This window comes from Acipenser ruthenus, chromosome 4 (assembly GCF_902713425.1).
Source record: "Acipenser ruthenus chromosome 4, fAciRut3.2 maternal haplotype, whole genome shotgun sequence".
In the NCBI taxonomy this organism is placed as follows: Eukaryota; Metazoa; Chordata; class Actinopteri; order Acipenseriformes; family Acipenseridae; genus Acipenser; species Acipenser ruthenus.
Window position 1 is genome coordinate 96,628,885 of NC_081192.1, and position 23,139 is coordinate 96,652,023.

Below are 23,139 nucleotides of genomic sequence, written 5' to 3' on the forward strand. Positions count from 1 at the left end.
AAGTGTGTTGTTGGTCTGGAGGTGATACAAGTGCTGTGGCTATTCTACTGTATTTATGTTGAGTTACACTGAGGAAGTGGCTTTACCATAAACCACTGTAACAAATAATATATTACCTATTCTATTTCCATCAATGGTTAGGTATCTCACTATTCCAACATGAACATATGATTACAATAATAAATTACGTGGACATGAATGATAGGGAGCCAGCTGCAAAACCTGTACTTGCAATGCCAATGCGATGATTAAAAATCAAATTTAAAATTTCTCTCTCAAGCAAGATTTCCAGATGTCAAATTTTTCAAATGTTGTCAATATGTTAACGTAACATTATTCAACAGGTTTCATTCGACTATGAAGTGAAATTAGTTAATTCTGTAGGGTGATGCAAAACCTTTGGCCATAGCTGTACATTAAACCTACAAACTAACAGGTAAAATAAAGTTGTTCCTAGGAACATTAAATGTGATATCTGAAACCCCATACTAACTCTGAAACTACATGCCATTGGGATTCAATTTACAATTGACCAATAATCTGTGAAACAAGTCATATGCACCTAGGTACAAGCGCTTCAGCTACATCCTTTTCACCAAAGATCTGCATCATCATCTGCTGGGGATAATAAATCAGTAAACTAACAACCAACGTACCACTTTATTCTAGGATTTGGAGTCACCTGTGTGTACCTTTCTCAGCTTCTAGTTTTTTGTGTATTTTTATTTATTTATTTCAATCAGTTGAAAATACTACTAATTTTGTACGGAGAGATTTGTTATATTTTCTGTGTCGCAGGCAAGATTTATTAACTGGGAATCAAACCACTGTCACTGCTGTGTCAACGCTCCTAAAGTGTATACTGTAAAGACATTTAAATAGATAAGAGTTGACACTTCAGTTAACCAGTTGGTGATGACAGGCAGGAGAACACCTTTTAGTGCTTGAAGATACTGAACAGCTCCCTCACAGGCAACTCTGGTTTCTATTCACTCTTCTATCCTCTATTTTAAACGGTATACACTGCACTGTACACTGTAGGGAAATTGCAAGCAAAGTGCCCACGCCATAGTGAAGGTCAAACGTGGACAATCTGTCCACAGTGTAAAATCGTGCCCACTTAGTCCTCTCCCAGCCTCTTTCAGTAGGTGTGCAGTACAATGAAAGACTTGACATGTATGTTTGAAGTTGTGATTCTTTTATTTTATTTTTAAGCCATCTGCCTTTCTTTGTTATGAATGTTTTCAACATGACATCCTAGTGGGAGAATGCACTGCTGAGTGGCATAATAAAAAACTCAACATAGCAGAAATAATGGCTTTGAATCTTTTGTCGGCAGGTAATAAATAAGCATGGGGTTTCAAAGATCAACACTGTCATCTGAAACCCTCTTTTTATTACTCATTTCATAATGGAAGTTACAGAATGAGAATGAAGAAATGGTTATTGTTACACAGCGCACAAGAAACATGTGGAATTATACAAAAACAGCATTGAATTTCATAGACAGGTTAGAGGGAGCAGGTTCTTCAATGTGGGAGGAGAAGGACATTGTCATGAATTCAATTTTTGAATAGTAACATTATATATTTTACTTAAGTCTTTTTCAGAAAGGATTAGGATACTAAGAAAAAAAACAAAACCAAAACATACTACACATAATAATAATAATAATAATAATAATAATAATAATAATAATAATAATAATAATAATAATAATAATAATAATAATATCATACCATCATGATTTGGGTTTCCTAAAGTCCATGGCTCATCTGAGTCAAAGTGTGTGTCTCCACCAATCCCTGGCCCAGGAAAATAAGCGTGTGCCAAAAATCCCCCTTCACCATCAAAAGGAGAACTGTCTCCATGGAAACCTGAAGCAAATATAATTGTAATGTCCACGTCCCTTTTGCCAGACTCCAGCTCACTGTATGGGACTTCCTGAAATGTCAGGGGGGTTACATTCTGCCACACATCGAAGGCACGGCGAATGGCTTTACGAGTTTCCGTTTCTCCTACTTTAGGAGTGACGTTCTTTATGCTGTGTAAAGACATGAAAAACATATCAGAACAAAGAAGAGTTCCACTGTGTACTGAAGTGGCACAATTACAATTTGATTTGATTTATTTAAACGCTTGTTGCGTTTGAGGATGTATGTTGGTGACCTGACTACTTGCTAGGGTTTAAAAAGGTAAACTGATATATGTTACCTTCTCCCAGATGCATAATCTGTGTCTAAAACAGAATCAAAATATTGCCCATTCTTATCTTAGCCCAGTGTAGAGCAATTCATTTTTTTGAAAACCACAACCATAACCAGAATACAATTGTTTAGAGTGATATGAAATCACGGATATACCATAGAAGTATTTTTGAATGAAGTGCATTATAGTATCCCTCCCTCCCCCTCAAAGAAAATCAACAGTAGAGTCTAAAGGATAATGCACAATTGTGGCTCTTAAAATTCAGTCCAGGCAGCGTGGCTGAACTTTAACCTTTGGCTGTTATCATTCCCCTGCAGCTCATGAGGGATGAAAATCTAATTTTTAGGCAGAAGGTCTACTCAGAAATCCATCATCAGTCATCAACCCTTCCCCAATTTACATTTTATTTGAAAAGGCTAGCCCATGATAGAATTAAAAGAGGCCAGAATTTGAATAACAATCTTTATCATCCATTGCTACCGTCATCAATCAAAGTTAAATTGGCCAAAAGCGTTTTTCCTTCCTCTATAAAAGTGTTAATGTTATTGAAATGAATATGTCACCTCTGGTCAAATAAAGATTAAATTCCTTGCTATTATTTCCCTAGAGGCATTTACCATGAAGGTGCTTCATTAATCTCTGGCAGTGTTGGATCCAACTCAAACTCCAGTATCTTATCAACATAGTAAAAGTATGTCAAAGATTATTCCCAGTAGTTCTACTTTAAAATGTAATCTGAAGCTTTACAAAGCAGCCTAAAAAACTAATAATACCTATAATGAAATAACCTTTTTTTATTTTTGACTGTGAATATCATGAATGATGAATGTTTGTATAGCTTGTAAAATTATATTAGTGCAAAAAGAAGAATTTCATTTTTGTTTCCTGAGTATAAATGGAGTAGTATATAACACTGCAGTAATTAGTAACAGCAGGAGTGTGCTTGTTTGACTTTCAGAGCAGCACAGTGCCCTATTCAAGTAACTTGGAGCTGGGTTTAATTAAAAAATAAATAAATACAAATTCATGCAACAGAAAGAGCAAATTCTGGTCCATTTTTATGTTCATAGTCAGGATTTAAGGCATAGCCAAGATTTAAGCCCTGTGGATAAAGAGTTAGGGTTGATGTCGGGTGTGCAACATTGGAGACTGGAGAATGTATTTATCTAGTGCAGGGATAGAACATGCAACAGCAATGTGAGCTTCACCTAAACTGGCTGCAAGCATGCAGGAATCCTGCCCTGAAGAGACCGCACTCTGTATGGGATAGAAAGCAGTTAAATCAGTTAAGACTGCCTTCAATGGTGCCCAAGTTACATGGTGGAGACTAATGTCCTGTTAAGACCAAGTTCAGCATGGTTTAAACCCATGATTTCAGAGGTGAATGGCTAGTGCATTAATGCTGTAGTACACAATGTGAAAATGATGTTAAACTTTTAAACTAGAGCCAATTTATTTCACAGCAGAAATACTTGTGCCGCTGAGTAACAAGGGGAAAAATGTTTTTAAAAAAAATGGTTTGGTTATATTCATGTTCCACAGAAATACCAAAATCAATATTTACACGTCATTGACAAATGAATTGCCAATAGTAGTCTTTCAGAAGCTCTCATCCTGTCAGTAACTGCTCTACCTGTAAGTTATATGTTTGTGATGCCATTTCTGCCCTGTCAGTGCATAGCGCTTTCTTCGGACATTGAACCTGGAGATTCCTCCAAACTGATCAGGCACTCCACACCGAGGCTTCTTCATCCAGCTGTGGAGATCAAATGCATTGGTTTAAGCCTAGCTCTTGAGAAGAAAGAAGGAAAGAAAGAACACAATCAAAACATCTGTTTACATTAAACACTTACAGTAAATTCAATCTAGAGCCGGCTTATTTCATGTGTTGCTAGTTTGTAAACTACTTGTACTCTATATTACTTGAGTATATCACAATAAATAGTTTCAACAGTACAAATAAAAATGTAGCCAGCCTAAACAAGTCAACTTACTTTTACATTATAAAATAAAAGCAGTTTTTGCATTTGTAAGTAACACCACATCCACTCATAAGCAAACATGACATTATAAAACACACAAAATAAGACTTAATTTCTCACCTTAAAGTGAGATCACTACATCATATTAAAGCAAAAAGAAAAAATACAAAACAAAAAACAATGCACGTTACTTAATTACAGGATTAAACTCTGCCAAGATCATCTCTTTAAAATCATAATACATCAATAATGATAAAAAAAATCCACATTTATACATTTTTATTGTTTTGTTTACATTACTTTTACAGAATACTAAGAAACATTACTGGAACACGTGGCTGTGTTCTTATTACTGAAACATGTGGATCAGCAATTATTCATCAGACAGGAAGCAATCGGTAACCATTTAATGTAAAATATCAGACAAACCAAAACTATAGCCTTCCCAAGAGGTTAATGTCTGTGTTTCTAATATTAATGATCTACCCAATGTCTGAACTGGAAGCAGTATATTCTACTACTTGACTTCGGGTTTCATTTGAACCACCTATGACTGCCGGGATAAAACAGCTGGATTGTTTCAGAGTGTTTGATATCACTGGAGAATCCCTCTTGATTTGAAGCACCTATCTTTAAGGGCAATCCCACAATATTCATGAATATGCTTTAAACAATCTAGCTGTGGCTCATCCCAGTGGGATATAGGTTCAGCAGTTTTACCTTGTTTTACTGCCATTGCTTATAACACATGATCCATAAATACAGACGGAATTTAATATTACTCAAACATGGTTAATGAAAACTAAGAATGCAATATTTAACTCTAAATGGAGAATTAAAATGTTGATATTGCACTTAGTTTTGAGTAACATGTTTTTTTTTGTTTTGTTTTGTTTAAATGATCCACTGAAATACTTAGAACTAAGATAGTTTCCTAAAATACTTGCAGAGGTCATGTGGCTGTAATGATTGATTACAGGAGAGCAAAGTGATGGAGTCTGATGCACGAGGTAATTTAAAGCAAGGGCAGCCATGCTCACCAGAGTGCTATCAGGTAGTGTAGCAGTTTCCTCTGTCTGAGGCCCTCACTCAACCTCAGCTAACACACTGCACATGCCATTAGCACTCATGTAGAGTTAACTTTGTGTTTTGAACTATACAAATATTATTTAGGTGTTAAAAGGATCCTGAATTCTTCACGATGCCATTAATGCTTTCTGTCTCCAATATATTTTTGAAAATTAGATTTTGCCTCTACGTAATCATTTTATTAATGAGAACATTACAATGAGAAGGAACATACTGTAATGATATTGAATCTGCAGAACAGCCGCTACTCAGAACATAACTTTACTTGCATAAGGCCAAGGATTAAAGCCATCAAAATGTAAAGTCAGGAATCTGTTACTAAAATACAATAACTGTGAAATATGTCCACGACTAATACATTTATAAACTGAATTGTATTACACTTTGGTAAGTAAAATTCAGGGAAACTTTTCTGGGGAAACTGCCTTGTGATTACTCTCTGTTAAAATGAATTTAGAATGAATCTTCCCATATTAGAATCTTTACATATCACCTAGGTGCATGCTTTATCATTACAGTGCTATTCACAAAACAATGCCATTGCATTCACTGGCGTTTTGTACAAATGTTGTCATGCAACACGGAAGGTGCCCAAAGCAATACATGAGAAAATGGCAATACATGAGTAATTATTTATTCTTGTCTCTGTGTAAAATGTTAAATGAATAAACATGTCATTTTTACCAGAATCTTTCATGCAAGACATCAGGGAGGATACTTACTCTATTGTGTTTCTATCCAATGTTCCTGTGATGTTAATGCCATAAAGCCGCTGCATGGCAGCGATAGCAGACTGCATGGTCTGTGCAGAGCGCAACACAGACATTCGAGGGTCAGTTGGTGGAAGGTAGCCATATTTCTGTAACCAGGACTGCAGAAGAAAAGAAAAGTTTCGATTCAAAATTGAGTAGGTTGGCTACGTTCATTCACAACATAATAAGAAAGGTTTTTACACCAACATTTACAACATTGTTATGAAACGCAATGTTACAACTCTAGTAACAAACACCTAATTTACAGCTTTGTCTACTTAATTGAACCTTCTGCTGGATGTTGCAGTTTTCTAAGTTTGATTTTCCTTTTTCAGAAAAAGGTGCAAATTGAAACTTGTGTTCGGGCTTTGATAAATTTGTCCCAGTGTATCAACAAACAGCAACAGTAAACATGCCATTCAAGCTGTATACTGTTGGGCGGTTGGCCCTTTGAGCAAAATCCATGATCTAAAATAGAATATTTTCGAAAACGCTTAAAATACCACAATATTGAGCAAAAAGAGGGGAAAATATATTATGCTAAATTAGTCAGCTATACGTTCAAGGTTTTCTTTGGTTTGAATTTTCTATCTACATTGTTGTATTTTATATTTTGGACACTATTAAAATGTAATAAATCAGAAATGAATCTACTATCACTAAATAATATTTAGAGAGCAACAATCATTATTGGTCTCTCCATCCTGTTCTGGGGAATGGGTCATCGAGAATGTTATTTCCCTTCCCAATGTAATTTCTCCTCTCCCTGTGGTTTCTGAGAATAAGCTTACATTCACTCTTATGATAGTGTCTGCTCCATGAGCTCCACTGGGCTGCATACTTGCCAATGATCGTATTCTGCCTGCCTGCTAATAAAGCTGTGTTTTGGGTTAAGTGAGCTCTAGCTGATTGGGCTCCAGTCTGAGAAGAATTGTGAAGCTGTCCCTTCCTGGGTTATGACTATCTTTACACTACAGTAACATTCTTACAGTTAAAACACATTCATTACATTAAAACAGAGGCTTCTAGGAATCCAAATTTTGCAAACTATAGCTCGGGCAGGCTGGAGACGAATGAGATGCTGAAGGCCCCCTTTTGTGGTTTTTTTTTTCCCCTGATGTGAACCAAGGCATTATAATTCACATTCCGAGGAGGTATGTCAAAACTCTTTACCTTATTCATTAACATCCCAGAGTGTCACTGTAGTAACAATGTGTTACAGAGAAATAAATAGTACACTAGGAAAACAGAACTGCATTAAACTGTGTTCCAAATCGGGGCTCCCGAGTGGCGCATCCAGTAAAGGCACTCCGCGTGGAGGGCAGGAAGCGCCCTATAGCCTGGAGGTCACCGGTTCGAGTCCAGGCTATTCCACTGCTGGCCGTGGACAGGAGCTCCCAGGGGGTGGCGCACAATTGGCATAGCGCTGCCCGGAGTGGGGAGGGTTTAGGTAGGCCAGGGTGTCCTTGGCTCACTGTGCACCAGCAACCCCTGTAGACTGGCCGGGCGCCTGCAGGCCTGCCTGCAAGCGGCCCAGAGTTGCGTGGTCCGAAAAGAAGTGGACAGCTGAGGACGCGTGTGTTCCTCTTCGTCTCTCCAGAGTCAACGCAGGGGTTGCAGCAGTGAGCCGGGCTTAAAATTGGGCATTTCAAATTGGGGAGAAAATGGGGTAAAAAACAACTGGCAATTCCAAATAAAAAAAATAAAAAATTGTGTTCCAAATCAACAAAAAACACCAACATCTTTGTTCATACTATTTCTATTCCTAATTTTGTGTATTACTGCTGTACTGAGAGAGGTAAAGGGACAACAGTGCAGCAGGGTTACAGATAACACTGATTGCATAAAAATGGAAGTCATTTCATGCTTGCTGTGACCTTAATTACACACACCTGTGTTTAATTATACATTAAAAAAACAATGAAGCCCTTTTACCAAATCAGGATTTTCAATTATTTTTAAAGTATGTGGCACTTACAAGGTAGTAGGGGCACCCATCTAATCGAGGAGCTGTGCATTTCTCATGGTTTAAGCAGGTGTCTGACAAAGTACTCCATTAGTGCAATGAAGGAGCTTTATTTCAGCACTGCTCACAGCAAGGCAAGATCAACAAGGAGAATTGACTTTTGGAGCACCAAGGACCCTGCAATACAAGGCTGTCTGAAAAAAGAATTTGCATTTGCTTTTAATCTAAACAGTTTAATAGTTTTATAAAGGGGTGCACCGATAAAATTCTCGGCCGATACTGTTAGCCGATGGTTATCTACCCATATCGGCCGATACCGATAGGATACCGATAATAAATAGATAGCGCTGGTAAACTACTAGAACAAGACATAGGGCCTATATTTAAACTGTTTTATAATTATACATGTTAAACAATTAACAGATATTGATTAGTTGATGTATTAATGACAAAAACGAACAGGTATTGACTGACAGCACATTCCTGCATTTTTATTGGAGACTCCGCTGGCCAGATTTAAAACGAGATTACAATCAGGATGGAGGCTTGCTAGCGGGATTTAAAGCTGTATTACAGTTAAGACACGGAAGATTTAAATCAGAATTGTGGCGAAATGTACAAAAATTCCTCCAGACAAAAAACCCCAAAAATGTGCCCATATGGATTTCGTTGTGGAAGACAGCAAAGGAAAGAAGGTACAACTTAAGTGTGCAAGTACTGTCGAGTTACTATACATGTTTTGACAGAAAAAAACAAAAAAAAACCCTCAAGCATTTTGGAAAGTAACCGAAAACACTAATGTCATAAGTATATCAAAGACGAAAGCCCCAAAAAAACTGATTTACATAAAACTTGAAAATAGATAAAAAATAAGCACCGAAAAATACAATTAATAAAACCCAAAAAACAGAAGCCCTATTTATACTATACAAAGACTTCTGACAAACCGATTCTCCTTCACAAGCCACAGTGACTCACACATCAGCAGTACCATCACAGACCTACATCTATATCAAAACTAGTTTAGTCCCTCAGCAGTGAAATTCAAACGAGAGTAATATGAATTTCAAAAATACAGACATCAGATGACGAGCATTGAAAATGTTACTCTAAAGAAAGATTAAGCTTTTATTGCTGCCCACAGGGCTCCAGCAAATTTAAGACATCCTCTACAGATTTAAAGGCACGTTTATCATTTAGAACATGTTTCAGATAACCTTAAACACCTCATAATGTTTTTAATCCCAACAACCTGTATTCCTATGTGCACATGCACAAATACAAGCTGGCAGATTTCTGCCAATTTAACAAGGATTTTAACTCCCAGAATCCTATATGATTTTCACTCTCCTTCTCAGTATTCTGTCATGTGACCTCTTGAATTAGAAAGACTGAAGTACAATAGTGTAATACTGAACTATAAAAAACATCACTAGCTCCATGTCCTTTAAAAAAAATGCCACTAATGCCAGACGTATATTCTTTATATATTTAATCTCATATTAATGTATATTGTTCTATATAAAGCATAAGCATAAGGTTCAAAGAAACATAGTTAATTATAAGATCCCCACACAAGTTCTCTGCATGTCTGAATTATGTCTTTGCTATATTGAAGCGTTTGCACACAACATGAGCAGTAACATTGATTTCTAGTCATGTGATCATTCACTATATTTTCTACTACAAAAGGGCAGATTCAGTCTGTGGTGACGTTCAATCAGCTTTTCCAGTGGTGCGTGACATTTGGGTTTTAAATTAAAGGCTTAAAAAATCTGACCACAAGAATTTCGAAATGTTAACTAACATCGTGGCTGGGTCTGGGCATGTCCTACTGTATGTCTGGAATTATGGCTGAAAAACAATGGAAAATGACATGTCTTAAAATTGGTGTTGAAAGAAAACCCTCCCGCCCTTCTTCATTTTGAAATGGAAGTATGCAGCTTTAACACAATCCCAAGAAAAGACAGAACTTTGCTCCCAACGGATATGCAATGTCAAAATTAGAAATGACAAGCACAATCCATTGGCTAAGGGGGACATCGAAAAAACGGGTTTAATACATTTCTAATGAATGTAAATATTTCTTAGATCCTGTGATTGTCTAACCACAAAGCACAACAATAATTTATGTAGCAGCCATAACTACACTAAAAAAAAGCTTATCTCATTAGCAAATCATGAAATCTGAATCTTATTACACTTGAAAAGTAGTGGACTGAAAATAGATATTAAATTGAACCAGTAGACCATACAGTATACTCAAAATGTCTATGTAAATGTTCTTTTGTTCTCAGACTGCTAAATTAAGGGAGTTCCTGCTTCAAAGTCCAAATGTAGCCCATTTCTAATCAAGTACAAGCCTGCTGACTTCCATTACTATCTCAGGAATAACCTAAAACCAATAAAACAGGCTGTGATGAGAACCCAGGAACTGTCTCCGGATCTAAGCACAAAGAAGCAAAGAAAGAAATGTGGTCCATCATTTTGTCAGAAACACAGGCAGATGGGACAACCAAATCAGCATGTTATCTTAACAAAAATAAAGCAACCAATGCTCTCTGGTGGTGTGTTATAACAGTCCAAGGCTACATCTGGTTGATGTTTTCTGTTGATAATGGCAGAAAATGTATACTGTTCATTTATAAGGCTATATAATTATTTGTTTGGGAAAATAAACGAACAATTAAAAAACCCTAATCATTACACAAATGTTTCTAATAGACCAAACTGGCTTGTTTGGGCATTACCACAGACTGAGTTACTCAAATACAGGATATTATCAACATATTACTTTAGATCAGTGGAATCTAGTTAATACGAATAGAGGAGTTTGATTATGTTACTAAATATGTTAAACTAGTCAAATATGTAATTAGCACTGTACACAGTGCAATAACATAACCCAAAAATGTAATACATTCTATAAATTGGCAAACTGAAACTCATTCAGCTTGAGTTGTGCTTGTACGTATCTAGTTGACCTAGATTCATTCCATGGCCGGACACATTTTAGGAAGTCTTCTGTGTTCTTTGTGCTGACTTATTAATGCTTTCTTAGAAATGATAACCCAGCCAAGGCACAGGCAGCTCATCCTGTGCTTATTTCAGTGCTAAGCCTTCACAGTATGTACAGTACCAGAACTACACAAAAAAAGAACTACACAAAAAATATATTATATATCAAAAGGTGAAATCTATCAGATATTGCAGTATAAAAAATACATGTACTGATTCTTTGAATGTAGGCCTTTGCTACAGTAGCTGTAAATGGTCGGTACAGTTAAGCCACACAGCTTGGTGCAAAAAAGGTCCCTGCTAAACAGATGAGAACATTGAATATGACACCAGTTTGAGCCCCTCTGACATCATCTTGTTGCTCTCCTCAGTTACTTGCAAGGAGATTATATTTTTTCCTCACACTGGCTAAATAATTCAGAAGGGTGCAGTGTTGTATGTACAGGCAGTAGGCCAATGCCAAGGTTGCTATGGAGACTAAACCAGCCATACATACTTAACAGTTTCTTTCTCCTATTTTCTGATGAGGTAAAGTACTGATGTTTACTACCCATTAAACACAAACACTGCTGTCTGTTAGCTGAGCAGGCTTTGTTGATGTGTTTCCTGTTCTTTTTATAGACAAACAGATCTACTATTCCTATTAGTAGTGTGTGTCAGGCTCTCTGAAAAGCTGGATGAAGATGATAGCAGCAACATAGCCTTATCAGTAGTTTTATCCCCCATTTTTGTATTTAATTAAACTAGATTGTTCAGCTCCAGTCTGGTCCTACACTGTACATATCTGCACAAATGATTTATGGTCTGTCACATTTAGTGACAGACTACAAGCCTGAGAAAGCTCTAGTTAAGGACTGTCTTTGAGAATAGCTATATCTCTGGAAGCTATCTATCAGCAGGCCACTGGACTGATACCACTCTGTCTTATATGATTATATCTATCTATCTATATATACATTGCCTGCATATTAGATGAGTAAATACATTTGTGCAGTATGTATATTTCCCTCCATCTTTTTCAGACGACATTTATATCTAAACCTGCTTCATACTTCAAAGGCAATGCAATCAGAAATACTGGATACTGTCTTGTGAAAGCCCCGATCTCTGGCCACTGAGCGGATTCAGTACCAAACCTTCCGTATTGTATTAATGTTCACTCAAACAAGCAGTAGACCCACTCATTATCTATACTAAGAGCATAGTGTGTTAATTTGTGCTGTACAGCTACTGTCTCTGCACAAAAATAAAAGCCTTCTCTGCAGTTTTAACATTCATGTAACAGCTCCAGCTTGACAAACTGTAGATGAGAATTGTCTGTGACCAAGATCATTTACTAGCAAATACTACAGTAGCCTGCAGGAACAGAACTCCCAAATATAAAGGTTATAAAGTCCCAACTCCTATCCTACATCGGGCAATCCCTAGAAAAGTAATAGTCAGATCAGGAAGTCAATAGACTGAGATGAAACAACTTTCCACTTCTTACAATGCGTAAGAGAGGAGCAAAGCCCTTTCCACAAAACGAAAGTGTGGTTAGTGGAAGGCATTGGCATTTGAGGAGCTGGTAGGCTCTTATCGTGAAAATGAGTGTGAGCCAGAAAAGTGGAAGTCTACTTTCTAACTAACAATGTTATGCTTTTCAATGTATAGCAGAACTTGATTGCCTTTTAGACAATCAAGTCACTTCAGCCAATCACTTATACTACAGCCATGTATTTCTATTGCAGCCCTGAATGACATGCCTCACAGTTTAATTAAATAGACTACATTTTTATGCCATATTCCAGTACAAAACATACCACAAATCACAGTAAGTTCAATACTGCTTGTGGCACCACCTCAAATGACTGTACCAGCACTGGACAAGCCACTGCTGAGATCACAACAACTGGCTGGAGAGATAGAATCAAAAATATCCAAAGCATTGCATAAATGAAATAACAGAGCTGCACCAGTGTAAAAAAAAAACCTGTTCAAATGGTCTTCATTCTGCAAGATGTGACTTTTGTGCGACAAATGTGTAAGATACTAGAATACCCAAATGAGGATAATTTTGATCATATGAAAAGAATCAAAAGATATCAGTTGACATAAACAATCCAATAATTTCCATATCCATTTGAAAAGTCTTTACAGTTCCGTTTTTGGCCACTTTCCCACATGGGCAGTGTTCAATTAGCATGCAGGCACTAGGCTTCAGTTATTCAGATGGGAATTTGCAATTGAAAATGACAGTCGTAATAGGGTACATTTTAAGTGAAGTGTGTTGTTGTAAAGTCTTATTAACAGTCTAGGTACACAGAACGTCCTGCTTCTAGATTCATTGTAAAATACAGCCTGTAGACTATTCTTACTTAACACTCTTGCAATCTCTTGTTTAATTAATATATATATATATATATATATATATATATATATATATATATATATATATATATATATATATATCCTCATGTGAACTCTCCTGCATTTGAAACTCAGACATGTTAAATAGATAAACATGCAATGTATTTTAAATACATAGAGTTGTTTACTGTATTGAATTCCTGGGGGTCAAACAAATAGACAGGAAGCAATCACAATTGTTTGTTTAATCTTTTTAAATTACTCCAGAGTGGCATTCAGTTTACATTGGGACATAATGCAATAGTAGCTTATGATAAGAACTAAACTTTCAAGCAAATCCAATTTCCATTCCTTACACTTCAGCTCGTCTTTAGCCCACAGGAACAAGAAGCAGTGTTGTTTCTGATGATCCCATCCAGTAGACTGACACTTAAGGAATGTGTAAGCACTCCTCTGTCTGTGTATACATGTGCTAAGTGCTGTCAATGTAATCAGAGCTTCCTGTTTATCCTATATCTTACAAATGACAGGCTTAATTAAAACAAATCATGATCCTTAAGACTTTGAAAAGCATTTGTATTTTCTTTGTGGCTGGCATGCATTCTTTAAATAAAGTGTGTCAAGTACAGTGCGCTGTTAAACATGATCATTTTACCTCTGCCCTCCCAGCCAAGTAAGCTTATGTCAAGATGGAAATAATTTGCTTGGGTTCACCACACCTTCTGCTTGGTTTAAAAACTAGACAATATTTCCCAATGAAGAGGGACACCCCTCTTTAACCAATAAGGTAGGATTACCTTTAACAATCATTGAATAGATCAATTGCAAAGGTTCCCTTAAATATTTGTGACAGCATCACAGGTTTGAATATTCGTTGAGCAGTTTAATTATTCAGTGGTTGTTGGATGCAAACACGGTGGACTCAAGCAACAACACTATAGTTGTCAGAGCTACTGCAGCCAGACACTGTAGTCATGAAATATGAGTTTGTACCAGATAACGAGATTAAAGACCAACACATACTCAACCATTCATTCAAATTTTAAAAGTATTAGATCATGAAAAAACCAGGTTCATCCCAGCAATCGAAGTTATGAAATAGAATGGAGCTGCATTTTCACAATTAACAAGGAGGAGCCTGCAGATAAAAAAAAAAAGTGTAAAATCAAAATCAATATTTGCAGCACTACTCTGAAAAGCTATAGCCAAGGAAAACAAAATGGAATAATTTCATATTATTAACAATTTAATCTAATCTGAAATTCACACTGAAGCCGTATTTCAGACTGTGTTTGTTCTTATGATGTCGTGTTTACACAATACCTCTTGTCAATAGGAACCAAGCCTTTGGCTAGTAGGCCTTCTAGTAAATCCTTTAAATAAGTAAATAATAATATCCAGCTGCAGAATAAAATTAAAGAGGCTGTGACTCATTTTAATTACTTATCCTTTGCTTAAATTACATCTGTTGCCAAGAGACTCTTGATGCTAGGTTTGGATTAAAACATGAATAGTATTATGAGTAATGGTAACTAAAATGCTGTCAAAGCTGTTTATTGTTGGTTTCTTCCTAATACAAGTCCTTATAAAAGAAAATAATAAAATAAAGTGCAGTCCAGATTAACCCTTTATGGTAAAAGGGACATGTGTCCCACCAAATAAATTATGCTAGCTTTCTTATTTTTGCAATGCAGTGCACGAAACACGGTTTAAAATGTACTGAGAGGTTGGATCTGGTCATCCAAATGGTCAGTTTCCTTGTGATACTTGAGTATTCCTTTCAGCAATGGTCAATGGTCAATACTTGAGTCACTGTGAAATGTATTTTAAGAAGAAAATGTTCACAACTGCTCAATTCCTTGTGTACCTTAAGGGGTTAGTACATGGATATTACATTCAGTACACCAAACCGGGCTTGACCTACATCTGAATTCAAGACTGGGGTAAAACAAATCTGTTTGAAATGTGTTTCAGCACAACTGCAGCTGTGAGATGTGAAAATAGTGGCTTGGGCAAGGACTGGGGATGGACACCCCTTGTGCAACATCCCACTGTGCAATGTACCTGGATTTGTGGAAACTCTAAATTGGTAAGTTTAGTTCTAGCTGTAGTGTGGTTCAGCAGGTAGAACAATGGCTCCCCCCTGCACATCTACAGAATCTCCCGATGTCAGTACAGCTCTCTCAGAACCCAGGTTGGACCCCAAGGCAAATCAAACCATACCATTCATGCCTCCCATAATCAGCCAGTCATTGCCCTGCTCAGTGAATTACTTTCCCAATGAACTATACTGAAGAATGTCTTGTGGAAAATTCCAGGCAAAGAAGATCTTAGACCTGATGAACTAATTCCATCTTTGCAGTTGTGGATATTGAACTTACTTCAACTGTACCCAGCATTGAACAAAGTGCCTCTGCCTATTAAAAACTGAATGAGCCATACCAGAAACTGACAAAAAGAAACTGCAACAGATACTGACAGATACGGAAATGCCAGTCTATTAGTTGAACTGGATAAACAGTCAAAGAAGGTAGAACGTTGTACCGTGACAGAATTCAGTCAAATAAAGTGAAACGTTTAAATAATAGTTGCAGACATGCTATAGTGACATCCCCATGTTGTATTCCTCTTGGAGACTGTTGGTGGGAATTATCCTCTTGCCCCGCACTTTTGGATATTTTGTTCAACCAGTAAACAAAAAGAATAATAAAAAAAAAAAAAAAAAACATCATTTGCATCCACATTTACTGTTTCATTAAGTGATATGCATTTAGACGACCATGGCGGTATTAATATAGGATTATTTTTCTAATATAGAATTTTGTAAAATATTACCCAGATCCCTACTTATTTACGGTATAAAAACAGCTCACATCTGACAAGTCGAACTCTGCGTGACCCATCTTTTGTATCATGTACGTTTACAGTGAAATAAAAAAAAAAAAAAAAACATAAATAAGAGAACATATCATTTTGTATCCAGTGCTCTTCTAAATCTGTTCAATTTAAAACTGTATAGGCCCATTTAACTTTGACTGTTTGAATAACGGGTTATATGGCTAAGAAAATACCGTTTTTTGTTTGTTTGTTTCTTTGTTTGTTTTAGCTTGACGTAACGCACACACACACACACACACACACACACACACACACACACACACACACACACACACACACACACACACACACACACTTCCCAATAGTATTAGTACGACTGACTGATTCACCATGGTCAGTGTTCATACAAGTGAATACAACTTGGCTACTATCGAAACACATATTAAAAGACATACATGCTCAGTTGACAGTCTTCGTATAATATAAAAAATGATGCTCTTTCTGTGTTATCTAAAATTCTCACATATTTTGACCAATCGTGTATACAGTATGATAAAAAAAAAAAAAAATCAAGACTAATTTAATTAGATTTCGTCATCTGGTATAAATAATATATTATACTTACACAGATCACACCGATGTTCAGAGTAACACTTCACAGATCACGCCGATTTCAGAGTAACACTTCTGTTATTTCTCGTTATACTGTAACTCAATGGAAGCCACTGTCTTCAGGGTCACAATTGGTACTTGTGTGATATATTTTCGTTTATAACACGGTACCATGTGGACTACTTTATTAGGGTACAGATCTGTGTAATCCTATTGTGTCGTTGTAGAGTTGAACAATTGTGAAAGAAACAAAGCAGTATGACACATATAAACGCCTATGGATTGCAAACAGAAAGCCACTTTGTAACTAGTCTACCGAGCAAGCTAGCCTGCACACAAAATGCGTTCAATCTTCAAAGCAGAATTGATGCCCTGAAAACAAATACAATTACATTTATAAGGATGCTTTTTTTTAAGTACCAAAACCCTCGAGCTCTCCCTCTTACCTCTACACTGAAATGCTGCTCCTCTCCGCAGACCGCACATAAAATCCAAAATAAGGTTTGCAAGCAAAACGCCCAGGAATATAAACAATTAAAACGTCTTCTAGTGTGGAATGTAAATATAATCATAGTGACCCGTTTTTAAGATATATTATATATTTAAATAAAATAAATCCCCGTGATTCAGATGAACAAGAACATTGGTCGAGAAATGTGGATTGACTAGATCCAGAGGCGAGATGATGATGATGATGACGGAGATGAGTGTCTTTGGCCGCTCTGCTGTCTGTCGGAGGTTGCAGATAGGAGCTATGAGAACTCACATTTAGCTTCCTTCGCTCTGTGGGATAGCTGGTCATTTTCATCCAGTTCTCTTTACTACGGCGCATGCGTTTATCCAACCGGTACAGTACTGCTGTAACACACCCTTTCATGACCGAACTGCAGCGAATTACTGAACCACAATGAAGCCTGTGTGCGATATTAGATTTATTACAGTATGTTATAGAAATTAGTACAAAACATTTGTAATGAAAACCAGACATATTCATTCCACATTCCATCCTAAAAGGAGACTAGATCTTGATTACCTACAGGGGCGTCATTTCAGATAAAAATCGTGTATCAACATTCTCCGTCCCAAATAGCATCATGCATGAGATAAACCTGCCCCATAGCAAATGATGCCCTGTCTATAACCTTGTAAAGTGGTTTGGTTGGGTGGGTTTTTTTTTTTTTTGCTGACTAAAACGTAAGAAAAAATAGATACAAATATAAAAATCAGCGCCACATTTCTTGTTATGGTAATAATAGCGTGTCATTTTTTTTTCGCACACAGCTGTAATAATCTACATTATCAGGTCTATGCGCATCTTCAGAGTTAATTGCCGTCCCTGAAAATGGTACAATTATTATTATTATTTATTTCTTAGCAGACGCCCTTATCCAGGGCGACTTACAATTGTTACAAAATATCACATTATTTTTATGTACAATTATCCATTTATACAGTTGGGTTTTTACTGGAGCAATCTAGGTAAAGTATCTTGCTCAAGGGTACAGCAGCAGTGTCCCCCACCTGGGATTGAACCCACAACCCTCCAGTCAAGAGTCAAGAGCCCTAACCACTACTCCGATACATGTACTGTGAGAAAGTTGTCCGCTAGAGGGCAGTGATTGTTAACCATATTTGAGAGTAAACTATATACAAGTCGTGATAACTCTCTTTATTTTCAATGTAGTGGGAATGTCAATGGAAAAGGCCAGCTGCAAAAGGAATAATTCATGATCCACAATGAACCTGGGGGATAACAGAAACACACACAGCTTTAGGTATGTGGCTCAAGCTACATAATAGTCTAAAATACTCTGCAAAAAGTTTTCAGTGCACCACACCAATTCTGCATTATTGCTATCATTTATTGTACATATACATGAACACGTAAATCAATATCTCATGTCCCAAAAAATGACTGCTGAAAGTAACATGTATGTTGGTATGAATTTTGAGGCATTTTAATCAGTTTGCTCAATTTAATATTATTTTCATTTGAAATACTCATACTCTTAAAAAAGGCCTCCTCTTTATAATTATTGAACCAGCTTTAATGTTCATTTTTAATACTCATAACTGTTTCATTGTCTGTACCGTATTGATTTTGCATCACAAAAGAATAATCAAATCTAATAAATGTACTGTTGACATGTTGTGCTGTGCTATTTATTTCATTTGAACCAAAATTAGTTTACTCTATTGTAGACACTACGGTGCCATTCACTAAAATATTACTTTAAGTCTGAGGGAAATCATATTGAATTTGATCAATTTCTCACCCAGAGTTTTTCTGTATACTTTTAATTAATAATAAATACCTCACACTCACAAAGCCAAGAGTTATATATTGATGACAAACACATGTGTAAGTCTGTCTCTGCAGACCTTGCATTGACTCTTATGAAATGAAGGTTTACAGTTCTACACTGTCTCTGAAGACCTTGCATTGACTCTTATGAAATGAAGGTTTACAGTTCTACACTGTCTCTGCACACCTTGCATTGACTCTTATGAAATGAAGGTTTACAGTTCTACACTGTCTCTGCACACCTTGCATTGACTCTTATGAAATGAAGGTTTACAGTTCTACACTGTCTCTGAAGACCTTGCATTGACTCTTATGAAATGAAGGTTTACAGTTCTACACTGTCTCTGCACACCTTGCATTGACTCTTATGAAATGAAGGTTTACAGTTCTACACTGTCTCTGCACACCTTGCATTGACTCTTATGAAATGAAGGTTTACAGTTCTACACTGTCTCTGCACACTTTGCATTGACTCTTATGAAATGAAGGTTTACAGTTCTACACTGTCTCTGCACACCTTGCATTGACTCTTATGAAGGTTTACAGTTCTACACTGTCTCTGAAGACCTTGCATTGACTCTTATGAAATGAAGGTTTACAGTTCTACACTGTCTCTGCACACTTTGCATTGACTCTTATGAAATGAAGGTTTACAGTTCTACACTGTCTCTGCACACCTTGCATTGACTCTTATGAAATGAAGGTTTACAGTTCTACACTGTCTCTGCACACCTTGCATTGACTCTTATGAAATGAAGGTTTACAGTTCTACACTGTCTCTGCAGACCTTGCATTGACTCTTATGAAATGAAGGTTTACAGTTCTACACTGTCTCTGAAGACCTTGCATTGACTCTTATGAAATGAAGGTTTACAGTTCTACACTGTCTCTGAAGACCTTGCATTGACTCTTATGAAATGAAGGTTTACAGTTCTACACTGTCTCTGAAGACCTTGCATTGACTCTTATGAAATGAAGGTTTACAGTTCTACACTGTCTCTGAAGACCTTGCATTGACTCTTATGAAATGAAGGTTTACAGTTCTACACTGTCTCTGAAGACCTTGCATTGACTCTTATGAAATGAAGGTTTACAGTTCTACACTGTCTCTGCACACCTTGCATTGACTCTTATGAAATGAAGGTTTACAGTTCTACACTGTCTCTGCACACCTTGCATTGACTCTTATGAAATGAAGGTTTACAGTTCTACACTCCAGAGAGGCATGGATTACAACAATCATGAACATTTGAGATGAAGTAATGTCTTGAATGAAAAGTCTTCTTTTAAACAAACAAAAAGTAGTATATTGGTTATGCAGTCCGCCCAATTGACCCCTTCTTGTACTTCACATCATGGCTTCACTTGATGAAACCAGTTGCATAGGTTTGCTCGGTTTTAAACTGTCCATAAACACATCCACACCCATGTGGATAATAACTACAGCACTAATAACATGCCAGTAGGTACCTGTACATCACATATGTTTGCACTTCATTATCTAAACCAAGATACAATATATTCCTTTTTTTTGGTACCTAGCTGCAATTTTCACTGTTCATTATGAAACAAATAGAAACTGTAGCCCATCATATGGTAACCATGGTTATATATTCAACCTTTTTTGAGTTACAGAAAATACATTATGTTATATAGACATTTTTACTTCCCATATATTTTAAATGGACTCCCTGAGGTGGTGATTTCATTCAGTTAAATCCTAATTAAGATCTGATGGCATTTTATTCCTTGTCAAAGATGCTTCTTTCTTTCTTTCTTTCTTTCTTTCTTTCTTTCTTTCTTTCTTTCTTTCTTTCACCTCTTCAATATGTTACATTCTGATTTATAAATTGTAATGAGATCAATAACTGTGTTGCAGTTGGAATCTGATAAAAAGGAAAATCCCTTGAACTAATGATTTAACATACAATACAGATCAGAAGTAATTACAATAAAAAAATGACAGATCCACCCAAGATGCACTCAGCTACATTTTTAGCACTTGGCCCTGACTAAAAGACGTCACTAATCGCAATTACTGAATATGTTATCTGGACCCTTGACCCTTTGTACAAAAAGGTAAGTGGGCAAAGAAGAATACCATGCTGACTTTCTGTGTACTGATATTTTACTCATTCTAATTCATATAAAGAATATCTGTTCTATAAAATGTTCTTTTCTATACAAAATGTCGTTTTCATAAACTTGATAACCGTTAACATTCTCGACACATTTTGTCCAGCAACACAGCTAGAGTGGTTTGCCATGCAGGAGGTTTTATTTGCTTGATTATGCACACAACATTTGCACAGTAACTTTCCCCATGAATTATTAAACACATGCATAGAAAATGATTTATTTTGCATGGCATAAATAAGCATTTCAATGGTATGTTATTACATGTTAATAAATAGTCAATACATTTGTATTAGTGTGTTTGTGTGTAAAACACCATTGGTCAATTGCAACACACTAAAAGCAGCGTACTAACTGGGGATGACCCTGTAGGTGCATGGAGGACAGTACTAAAGTCTGCAAGCCAGTTTCAATTGCAATGAATCGAGCGCCTCAAGATAGTCTGCGGGGAGGTTGTAAGATGTTCTCAATTTTTCTGCCCCCTAGAGGATTGTAGGACATGGTATTAAGTTAGTCCAGTGATTCTGTAGACTAAAAGACTAACTTGCTATTCATATAACATACTATAGTTAGGGCCATTTCTCAAATTTCTTAAACCTATTCTTTTCAACGTCAGGCACTGAATATGATCGCATTCCGTGCTGAAAATATCTTTTATATGAAATGCAGACATTTATTTAATTATATTATTATAATTATACACAAATATAGAAGAGACAAATGTAATAAGATGCTGTACAGGAATGCATCACTTCTCTTACTCTCCTGCCCCTGAGACAACTGAGCAATAAAGACATGTAGCAACAAGGAATGCATTGGGCCTCTAAGCTCCGCTCTTGACAGTTTCTTCCTCTTGAGCTCATGATGAGCAATGGACTTTTATTTGGGTAATCAACTTCCAGTCTTTTTTGTTAAGAAGACATATACATACTGTATATGCAATCTCTAGTATGATTTATCACTTAATAATTATAGGACCTGAGGCCAAATTAACTGGGAATCACCAAAGTGTAATAAAAATATATAGCTTACCTAGCATTAGGAATACAGACTTATTTTTTCACTTTCACTCAGATGAAGCCCATGTTTCCCTCCTCATGCAACCAGATCAGTAATAGGACCCCACCTGTGCTTTACATTCACACTCATTTTTTATGCTGCTCATAGGTGTAGTTTCTCCTAGGGCTTGATTAGCATGTTAGGGCTCCACAGGGCTTGTTTAAATGGAAAATCTCTCCCAAATGCATACATGCGAACTTCGCTAGATATTTAAGCTTTATTGTGTATTCTAAATTTAAAAAATAACTATCAATATTATCATACTACCCAACAAAACCAAATTCCACTGTGCTTTCTGTGATTTTTTTTGTTTTGTTTTGATTTTCTGCTGTTGTATAATGCAAAATGTGTCATGTGGCTACAGTAATTCAACAAGTGAAAGTCTTAGTGTTTCTGAGCTAAACAGACCAGAGCTCAATTTCACAGCAATAATACATCTTGGTTAACTGTGCAATGTCTATTACAAAGGTTCATTTTCTGTTTTGTATCGTCTTTTCTCATATTTAAGCATTAATGTGGAGGTCTCTTAAAATTATTATGTATGTATTAAACTTGGGAGATGTCGGGTAGGAATGTATGTAATTAACTGAGGTGAAGAGGAGATCTGCATTTATTTAGATGGATCTAAGATGAAATGCTGTACATTGCACTAGTGTTACCAACGGAGCTTCAAGCCCCTAAATACTAACTTTTAATACACCCAATACTCCAGTTTATCTTTTTGATTACTTTTTAAATTAAAACAGAATTATATTGCTTGTTTAACACACAGGGATTAGGCTTAACTAGCAGATAATAACCCGAAATGGCTGGGGCAATGTCCAA

General features: G+C 36.4%; 1 protein-coding gene across 2 annotated transcripts in view; it reads right to left on the bottom strand.

Moving 5' to 3' along the window:
- The window catches only part of LOC117400381 (matrix metalloproteinase-16-like), a 50,468-nt gene extending 32,866 nt beyond the window's left edge, over nucleotides 1-17,602 (bottom strand). Inside the window, exons 1-5 of one of the 2 annotated variants that reach the window (XM_034000255.3) lie at nucleotides 17,261-17,602; nucleotides 6,002-6,150; nucleotides 4,311-4,325; nucleotides 3,842-3,964; nucleotides 1,740-2,044 (exon numbers count right to left, since the gene is read on the bottom strand). In XM_034000255.3, coding sequence (XP_033856146.1) covers nucleotides 1,740-2,044; nucleotides 3,842-3,964; nucleotides 4,311-4,325; nucleotides 6,002-6,150; nucleotides 17,261-17,386 — 718 coding nt within the window. In that variant the 5' untranslated portion in view covers nucleotides 17,387-17,602. The remainder of the gene's footprint in view (nucleotides 1-1,739; nucleotides 2,045-3,841; nucleotides 3,965-4,310; nucleotides 4,326-6,001; nucleotides 6,151-17,260) is intronic. The other variant, XM_034000256.3, reaches the window with a different exon arrangement.
- Nucleotides 17,603-23,139: the final 5,537 nt, after the last annotated feature.